Source organism: Hyposmocoma kahamanoa, unplaced genomic scaffold (genome assembly GCF_003589595.1).
Source record: "Hyposmocoma kahamanoa isolate Upper Pololo Valley unplaced genomic scaffold, ASM358959v1 62, whole genome shotgun sequence".
Classification (NCBI taxonomy): Eukaryota; Metazoa; Arthropoda; class Insecta; order Lepidoptera; family Cosmopterigidae; genus Hyposmocoma; species Hyposmocoma kahamanoa.
Window position 1 is genome coordinate 7,794,788 of NW_020653850.1, and position 10,912 is coordinate 7,805,699.

Below are 10,912 nucleotides of genomic sequence, written 5' to 3' on the forward strand. Positions count from 1 at the left end.
CCCAGTAACGATGAAGTAATTTAAATTAATGGTGACAGTGAGTGTCCGAAAATCATATACTAGAAACTCAGAAAGAAATCCGCACAACCCAAGGAGAGTTGAAGACTGCATGTCCCGTAAAGCATTTCTTTTTTTTCTGCTTCTTCACCTTAAAATTGTTTATAACAGAAATAGTAATACCGTCATAGTGACTTCTGCAAATGCCAACGATATGGTTGCCAAGAGACAAGCATTGATAAGCTTTTCTGCAATGTTACGCAACATTCTTAATCTCTTCAATTTCTTTTCTAAAGCAGTCATGTCTTTTTAAAGTTAACGTTATTCGATTTTTTCTTTCGCTTTATTTGTGTACTTCTATATTTTATTCAGTTAACTGAAGATACATCACTTTCAGATGTGGTGTTACTGTCGCAGGCACATGAAGTAATGCATTGCAGCGTACTTTCGCTTTCAATACTTCTCGTGGACGACTTGAATGATGATCTGACACTTGAAAATGTTGAACTAAAGTTGCTTTTCTGTTGTTGCAATGTCTCAACAGCCTCAGATAAATTTATTCCTTCTACCACCTTCTGTGCTGTTTTTATGATTTGGTACCCGGCTACGCCAATAACGACTGCATTAACAAGCAGCACAAAGACCATAGCAAATGTTTATTAATATCGGCGGCATCTCGTTAAGCCGCTAATTATATATAAAAATTTTGTACTACACACAAGCCATGATAATCAAGTTCCAACCAAATCAAATGACGTTGAAGTACCGCGTCAGATTTAGTTTTGCTTTTAAATTGTCTCAAAAAGAGATTTTAATATCGATAAACAAATTCAATTTCATAAAGAAGATTACTGTAGTTTTTTTGCTAAATTTTCATTTACTTATTTATGCATTACCCGCTAAAACATTCATACAATTAAGAGTGCCATATCTTTCTTTATAAATATTGTTTTGTTCATAGAGGTAGGGTTCCCTGTCAACTTCTTGGTTATACTGGAAGGGCACTATAACCTATGGAAGCAAGTTTGCATACGGACCTCAGCCAGATCCTGACCCCAGATCAGCCGGTTTGTAAAGACTTCAGATTCAGATTTCAGACATCAGTTCTCAAAAGGCTAGTACATTTGGTTACCATATTGAAACAGTAAGGATCCGTCTCACGGTATGTAACGTTCTGATATTACTGTCTTCTAGGAACGCGATCTCAGGCGATTTGGAATCTCCGGCCGTTATATTATTGTTGTACCAGTGATTTACAGTACTTACTAATGCTGCCTCTGGCTGAGATTCCTCACTAGGAGAGTCACTGCGCCCCAGTCCGCTCTCGTCCGATGATGGCGTCTCAAACGGACGTTCATCTGTCGCCACACGTTGCACCATTTTTACTATCTGTAAGACAAGACCAAACATTCGATATAATGAAACACGTGACATGAAATATACTTAACTTAAAAGCAGGGTTCAAAAGTGATAATTATTATTGATAACTACCAAGATAATGATTGTTGTTAATTATCACGGTAATTTTATTTTTTTTTAAATTTCAAGTGATGGGACGAACAAGTCGTGTCAGGCGGTAGTAAGCCGGTCCATAACAGTTGCAGTGCCACTCAGCTTTAAATCGCAAAAATCTGAGCGGCACTGCCATTGCACCTGTCACCCTGAGACATAAGTTGACAAATCCCATGTGTCCGTAATATCACCAGCACCTTCACCCTCACATTACGGCTTGGCGGCAGAAATAGGTATGGTGGCAGTACTTCCCTGGACGAACTCTTTCATAAGTAGCTCTACTGCTACTGAAGGAAATTTAAATTATTATTGATGGTTTTCAAGATAATTATTATTGTTAATTATCAACGTAATTATTACGATAATAATAATCATCATACATTGATAATTTCTGTATTATTATAAAATTTGTTGGAAAAATAAAAAACTATCGTTAATAATGTCGCGACAAGCGTTTTCGAAAACGATTTACCGCATAGAGATTGATTCATTGTGTCAATTTGTATCAAATGCCATTCTCAAAAGTCTTACAATGTTGTGATTTATAATATTTACTTGTTAAAAAAATCTTGGTATTATTATTAATAATTTTGATGTTTTAAAGCAATTATTAATAATTTTAAATGTGTTTTTTTTATTTAATGTTTTCATTTTTAACCAAAAATTAAATTAAACAAATTAATGTAACAATCAACATGGATAATTATCAAGATAATTATCAAATTATCATACATAATTATATGTAATAAAATAAATTTGATGATTTTGAACCCTTCTTAAAAGTAAATCATAAGTTATTGAATAAATAATAGTTAGTTTCTCTGTCCGACTTTAAATTATATTTCTACGATTTGTGAACGTTATATTTTCACTTTATCTTGTAAATAAATTATGATCAGTCACACATTGTCGTCGAATATGAAGATCAGTTCAGCTTTATCGTGTCTATAAACAATATCGTTTAATTAAATGTGTCTTAATCCAGATGGTCCTTTGTGATCATTCAACACTTAGTTAAATAATAATACAATATATATTCGTTAAGCTGCTGACGCAAATCACATATTATGTACGAGTATGCATACTGGTTTTAACTGCGCACATCGCATTTACTTTATTTTGTTATGATCAATAGAATATTAACTAGTTAGATCTCAAAAACGTGTATATAAGTGGCTTTGTATATGATTTAAAGTCTTTGTTGTTTATAGTATTCTAGAATAATAATATGAAGTCTTCCTTTGTGGTAAACTTCTGGATTATGATAAGTTGATATAAATTGTAATTAATACTTTCATATTTATCCATTTCATATATTTATTGTAAATCTAAATATTTATGTAATTTCTAATAATTTAATGTCATTGATATTGTTTTTGTTATTACTTAATTTTTGTTTTGTTGTGCACATAATCCCGTTGCTGTAATTTTTATGTCCTGTATTTAGGTCCGAAGGAAGAAATTTCTTTCAGAAATATAAGCAGTATCTTTTATCTATGTTTTCCTTTTATTAAATGTGGTTTGTGTTTTTCCTGTGCAATAAATGATTAAATAAAATAAATAAATAAGTTATGATTTCAATAAACTACAATTTATTTGCCTAGTAACGTAATAAATAAAAACAGACGATTGAGTCTTCAAAACTGCTTGCGGTTCAAAATTTTGCGTGTACAACAGGTACCAGTTAATAAATTTATTGCCCTTGAGTGAAATAGTCAGATGTATTTATTTAGAGTGTCGTGGACCCATTAAGTACGATATTTTGTCCAGTGCCATCCCTATAGGTTTTATTTTTGTAATGTAGCAACCCAGTGTTTGATTCACCATTTCACTTAAAATGCATCCGATCCGTTCCGATAATTCATGATGTCGGTACGGCAAAAAATCGTTAAAAACCAAAAATAAGGATCTCTAACAAGTAGATAGAAAAATTCTTAAGGTCTACTGGTTCGTTCTGTAGCTGAGTTCAGATAGCGTCAGCCACGGTATGGTGAAGGCGCCGATACGAATCCAGCCGGATTTAATAAATTTTTCTCTTTGTGCGATCTTGTATTTCACAAAAAAGAAATAATTGAATATTATGGTACTAAAATATCCTGATATTCAATGAACTTTACAATATTACAATTTATTATTATTTATTTTATTACTATTGGCAACTGGCTGGTGCAGTGGCTCGCTGACAGCGACGAATAATTTAAATCTTAGTCAGTCGTTATCAGCGGGCCACCAGAGCTATACATTATTTTACCAAATTGTGAATTATATTTAAATATACTATTTAGCATTTTCCTGATGTTATGATTGTCCGCTGGTTCGTTAAAAATTAAATTTATTATTATTATTTTAATACAATTTATTATACTTGGCCACGTTAACACCTGTGGAATTAAATAATGAGAATGTGTATCCTCACGTCTCATCTCCCAAACTTGTAGGCAAATTTCATTGCCTGCAGTTATAAGACCAAGTTAACATTATTTAATGTTTAATTCTGTGGAAAAACCCGTTGTAAAACTCGCTCAACCTTGAATAGCATAAACACACTTGATAAGGATGATATAAACGTTCCTATTGGATCGAAGGCTACTTGATCTGGCAGCTGGAGCGTAAACCACAACATTATGCAGTGATAACGGTATATATATATATGTGTGTGTGAAGACACTACTGTCTTATAGACTCTACAGTCTATACAGAGAAATAGACTAAAAGATCTTCGACGCACTGAACAACTGCTGAACTCGCAAAGGTATCTCTTTGCGTGTTGCACCTAAAGCACCTAAACGTTTTTATTTGCGTTGTTTTTGATAGTTTGTTCTAAAATTTACTTATAAGTGAAAACCTTTGCTGTTTCCAAGTTTGTTAAATGTCACGATGACATTCAATTATTATACTCGTATTCAATTATTTTTGTGAAATTACTCCACTAATTTGTTGTAATTGTAAATACAAAGTTTAGAAAAAACAGAAAAAGTCTTTCGATCCTGCTGGGTTCGAACCAACGTCTTCCGGCAAAACGTTGCCAAACACTATGTCAACTTTTGCTGTTGTGCCATGTTGTGGTTGGGGAATTATAGTAATAAATCACAATAATCCATCATTTTCGAGGTGACAGCAGTAAAAGTTTTCAATTTACATTTAAATTTTAGAACAAACTACTAAAAAATAACGAAACAATCCGTAGTACAGAGTGCTAAGAAACCGACCTCAAAAATCATTCATCCCCTAGTTCGCCAGCCTTAAAGGTGGAATATTTTCTCCAAATTTCTCTCTCTCTCTTTCCAACAAAAAAATAATCATTAAACTCGGTTCACAAATAAAATAAATAAAGTTATCGCGTAACATACATACAAAAAAACGAAACGTACAGTCGAATTGAGAACCTCCTCTTTTTTTAAAGTCGGTTAAAAATCGTTAATTTTAGCAAAACTATGGTCGTGTTGGTTTAGTTTAATTAGCCATAGAAATATTATACGCAATCTCTAGGGAATTTAATATTGTAAAGTAGCGATGAACCGAGTACTTGTTTGCTACTCGGTACTCGGTGTACTCGGCCTTGTTTTTACTACTCGTACTCGGCCGAATAACCCTGAAATGGACTCTATTCTCGCGACAATAAACTTTCATTGACGTATCGGTCTGATTCTAGAGCAATGGGACTTTTAGGATCATTGCGTTCCGGTTGTAATGAACTGAGTACTCGGCTCGGCAAATGTTAAACCGAGTAATATGCCGTACTCGGTTACTCGGTAAAACTTGTACTCAGCGCATCTCTACTGTAAACTACTAGTAGAAGTGTCTATTGATTGCAGTGTCGCTCTTAACGCTTTGTATAATAAAATTTGTTAGAAATTTTGTACAAAGTTTTTGCTGAATAAAAACAAAACAAAATGGTATATCAACTAATTAGTAGCGTAAATAAAATGGTTTCATTTTCTATTTTTTTATGATACTATGCGACGGGACGAACAAGTCGTGCGCTTACTCGTAAACGATACGCCTGTCCATAGCAGAAGTGTCACTCAGAGCTTTGAATCCATTGACCTACCAACAAATTTGAATCGCAAAGAGTCTTCATCCTTTTTGTCAACATTATTGTTTAATCCTTTTTGTCAACATTGTTGCTTACAATGCAATTTTGGTTTTTTGTGGATAAATAAATATCTATTTTTTTTTTTACGATATCAAGTAACGGGACGCTTAAATCGTACGCCTGGTGGTAAGCGATACGCCTGTCCATTGCAATTTGCAGTGTCACTGAGAGCTCTAAATCGAGGGTAAGATCTAAGGGCACTGCCAATGCGCCCGTCACCCTGAGATATAAGTTGCATTGGAAATTATCTAGCACCCTGAAACATTTTTCTTATTCAAGGGTTATGACACTCGTCGAATTAACTAGCCTGGATGCTGTCTGCAAATTTCTTTACCTCAATCCTAAAAAGAATTTACCCTTAACCGTAACTATGGATTCAATTACACCCACAAATTTGAAATTGTTTTCTACACGTCAGTAGTGACGTAAACAATTGGTTTCAACAACAAAAACGTCATGGTATGATTTATGATGCAATGAGTGTTTGTTCCGATGCTATTGTTTGCGATAACATACCAATGTTTCTTTCAAACTTGTACGACATCCACGCGTGAGAAATTCAAAGTTTATCGCGCTCGCTGTGTAGCGTTATATCATATGTTTTTCTAAATATAATGAATATGTATGAATATCGTTTAGAATAATATTTCTGAAGACACATTACAAACTTAAATAGTAGGACTAGGGTGACATTAAATGATTGCAATTGGGTCCACGCACCATGGTGCCCAAATTTTATACAGACGCTCGGAGACCCAACAGTTTGCATTGTGGGCGTTGAATGAGGTCTCGGTTTATTCCCGGTAGAAACAATTTGCGAAATTAATTGGTTCTAGTCAGGGTGTTCCGGTTAGTACCCTGGAATGATTCTGATGTCCTGGTACTCATAATATCAGAATTCGAAGGGAATTGATTTGTTTGAGATCAGGTAACTGGCGCGACTGGCACATTATTGTTAATAATATTTTTATAGTTATGCTTTGGGAAATTTACCTGCTATATCCTGAGTTTCCCAATTTTTTAGATATCATTCTAGGGATACCGAGGTAGAGAACAAATTAGGGTATCGAAAAAATGGATTTAAATATTTGAAAATCCCTAATCATTGAACCAAACAAACTGAAGAAGAAGAAGTGTTTCCTTATAGTAAAATTATTTGCGCCATTTATTATTATAAGTATTTTTACTAACACTTATTAAAATAAATTCGGAAAACTCTACTTGTTCAGATAACTTCACATAACTTCATCACACCCCGACAAAATTATATCGTTAGGGTTTTTGTTCAGCCACGTACTCGTGTGTTGGTTTTCAGAGTGCCAAATATTCGAATATTAACGTTCTACCGTGTCTAATCGCAAAATCAAATAGAAACCAGTATTTCACAGACAAAATTAAATATGTATTGATTGTCGCAGACACATCCTGTTACGAACCTATAGGTATTTGACACAAATCAGGGATGATGTGTAATGATAAGTGTAAATTGCAAATTAGGTATTCGAAATTTATTTTTTCTATTTTGTATTAAGCAACTCGTATGCAGCATTGAACTGAACTACTGGCGATGTCCGCCGAAAAGAAAATATTCGGCGGCGGCGGAGGCGCATTTGATTTTATGATACCAAGTGACGGGACGAACAAATCGTGCACTGCTTGTAAAATGACATTGACAAAATGGTAAGAGGCTCAGCAAGAGCTTTTTTCAGACTTTACCTATTTTTTCTATCTATTCGACTGTGTTAGGCGTTATAAAAAAGACACAAGAGCACTGCCGTTTCTTAATCGTTTAAAATTTCAGTTTCAAAGATTGAGCGAAATAAAAATTTGAAATTAAATAGAACGAAGCGTTTTGCTTCCAAATTTATGTGGCGAACGGCTGTGTAGTTTGATTCCCTGCTTACAGACTTATTCCCTGAACGCTATAACGTAGCTTTCTCATGGGCGTTATTTAGGTTTGCGTGCTCCATCGTCGACCTTATCGTCACTTTCATCACGTAAGTTGGAGGTCAAATGTTCATTTATTTTTTATTTAAAAAAAGATCTTAGGAAATGCATACGACTGGATATTTCATTTGAAACTTTAAACTCGGTTTAACTTTTTACATTCTACAATTCCAAGCAAAAATGTGACATTAAAAACCGCAAACAAAGATCCGCAACAAGCATGTAGAATAACTCGTAAGGTGTTCTGGTTTGTTCCGTAGCTGAGTTGGAAGAGCGTCGGCACTGAAGACGCTGGTTCGAATCCTGCAGGATCGAAGAAATTTTCTTGGTGTTCGATATTTTGTATTAATAAAATTATAACAAACCACAGGAGAAATTAAAAAAGAAATTAATGTCATGGTAGTAAAACTTTGCGATATTCAATAAACTTCATATTAAAATAAATGTTCATTCGTAAATCTGGAACTACTCTCATAACTTTAGTTTTTTTTTGTCATTAGATATCGTATATAAGTTTCACGTACCTATTTAGCATTACGTTTATAACCGAATCATTATTATTGTACTTACTTACACTGTCAAATTTATGTTTATATACTAAACTAGACTTTTGTTGGAAGCTTTTAGGGTGTCAAAAATGTAGGTATTGTTGATAACAATGTTGATATACAGTTATTGCAGACTGTTATCTTGGTTCAGTGCCTTCCCTGCTGATAAACGCCCTGATGGGTTATGAAAAATTGCAATATTCTACATAATTTCGTTCAAGTACCTCTAAGACAGTTTCAACAATGTTTGTTCATTACTATCAATGGTTTTACATGGGTTTTAGTATGCACGTAGGTATAGACGTTTTAATGCATCGAATTCGACAGAAGATAACCCTTTACTGTATAAAAAAACTACCTCAAAAACTTGCGCAATTACATTTATTTGACAAGTTTTCAAGAAATCCAATAAACCGGATTCATCCCCAATTTGCCACCCTTAGAGGAGGAATATTTTCTTCAAATTTGTACGTGATCAGTACTGTGATACTTCTTTTCCAACAAAAAAAGGATCATCGAAATCGGTTCACAAATGTTGGAGTAATCGCGCATCATACACAAAAATAATAGAGTCGAAATGGGAACCTCCTCCTTTTTGTCTTGAAGTCGGTTAAATAGTTATATACCTCGTAGAGGTAGTAGAGCTCCTTTTTGAAAGTGTTCGTCAAAGGAAGCATTTCCACTTTACCCATTTCTGCAGCTACGCAGTAATGTGAGCATTATTGCGTTCCGGTTTTGAAGGGTAAGAAGTACTGGTGAAATTATAGGTACATGGAACTTGTCAACTTATGTCTCAGGGTAACGGGCACGGTGGCAGCGCCCCTCAGATCTTTGCGATTTAAAGCTCTAAGTGGCTAATTGTTTAATGAAGCTTTCGATACTTTATTGAGTACATAATCAGCTATTTACTCCTTTTTCCTCAATATATAAATGTCAATCAGTGCAAAATATTTACAATAACACACGATACGAGTTGACAACCTGATGTAATGTTAAACATGATCATGTTTACGTTTGCGTGGGGCAGATTATTGGAAGTAAGACTGGTAATTTAATAGAGGAGGTAGCGAAAGCGGATAGCTGGTAAGACATTTGGAGATTTTAGGGAATTGTCAAAAAATCTTTTTGCAAAACCCTTCTTATAAATACATTTTTGTTGGGACCACACATTGAGAACTTAAAACCGAGCAACGTTTTAAAAGAAAATTTGGAGAATAATGAGGCAATAATGTTTCACACACAGATAATTTTGAGTTCCGTTAAACTAATCATCGATAGGTTGGATTAATTTGATTTAAAGGATGTAAGTTGTTATAAGGACGGCCTTGGTAGCCCAACGGTTTGCACTGTGGACTCTGCATGAAGAGGTCCCGAGTTCTATTCCCAGTAGGACCAATTTGAGAAGAGAACTTTTCTGAATTGGTTCTGGTCTGGGTGTTTTGTAATATGTCCCAAAGTGAATTCCGTAGCAGTAGAGTTTGTGTGAAAGAGAAGTACTGCCACTTTACCTATTTCTGTCGCCAAGAAGTAACGCCAGCATTACTGCGTTCCGGTTTTGAAGGGTAATAGTGCTGGTGAAATTACAGGCACATGGGACTTGTCAACTTATGTCTCTGGGTGACGGGTGCAGTGGCAGTGGTCCCCTGATCTTTACAATTTAAGGCTTTGAGTGTCACTGCAACTGTTATGGACTGGCATGTCGTTTAACACCAGGCGTACGACTTGTTCGTCCCGTCACTTGGTATCATAAAAAAATCCGTTGCTCTGGTACTCATAGTACAGGTAATTCCCTAGTTTCAGATCAGGTGCGAATGTGTGGAATATTACATTCATATATGCAAATATATATATATATATATATATATATATATATATATATATATAGGTATACAACATATAACATACGAAGATAATAATTACGAAAAATTACGCTATACGTAACAAGTTGCAAGTACTGGCAAGGCGTCAAATTACTCGCTCTCGCTTCCACTATGGCCACTTACTTATTTCTACCATTAAGGTCTGACATCAAGTGGACTAAGGATCAAAAGTTATCCGGTGCCATTTATATCAGCGAATGCAATAAGTTACGTATTTTTAACATTTTATTACAAACAATTGATAGACATATCTGAGTCGTTATGAATGTGAATCCATTATCATCAAGCTCCTAAAAACTATTGACTTAGGGCCTTTTCCAAGAACTAAGAGACCCCCCACACTAGCGTCTTTCGAGCGTCAGCATCTAGTCAAAGCACGCACAGCATCCACACAGCGTTCGCGCGGCGGCCGGCGAAGCAACGCTAGCACTTGGAGTCTGCGAAATAGTGCCGAGAATCGGGTACACGCCGCGCTAGCGTTGCGTCGACGCTGTGGCCAATGTGCGTGCGTTGGCAAGACGCTGACGCTCAAAACGCGCTAGTGTTGGGCCTCTAATCCAAATTAGTTTATTTTTATTCCATAAATTTCTCAGAGTCGTCGTAGTGTTCGGAAAAAATAAAAAAATAAATTTTATATTAGTTTGGAAATAAATGAGAATAAATTGAAGTAATGCTTTAATTGTAAAAAGAACCCCTTCATAAGAGGTTTCTGATGAAATATACATATAATTACAGTAAAGTATAAGTTACATAGTAAACATGGCGTGCTAATATCCTAATCTTCGTTTGTGAAAAAGCCTTCAAGTAGCTTGGAAGATATGGTGATAAAAAATACGACACATAATAATAGCATTCATTAATTTGATACGTAATCAGATCGAACAAATAATATAATATAATATAATATAATATAATATAATATAATATAATAT

The 10,912-nt window shown here is 34.7% G+C and overlaps 1 protein-coding gene across 2 annotated transcripts in view; it reads right to left on the reverse strand.

Moving 5' to 3' along the window:
- Window positions 1–10,912, reverse strand: part of LOC113229546 (monocarboxylate transporter 14) — a 52,297-nt gene that overhangs the window by 29,411 nt on the left and 11,974 nt on the right. For both annotated transcript variants that reach the window (XM_026463178.1, XM_026463179.1), the window contains exon 2: window positions 1,264–1,386. In XM_026463178.1, coding sequence (XP_026318963.1) covers window positions 1,264–1,377 — 114 coding nt within the window. In that variant the 5' untranslated portion in view covers window positions 1,378–1,386. The remainder of the gene's footprint in view (window positions 1–1,263; window positions 1,387–10,912) is intronic.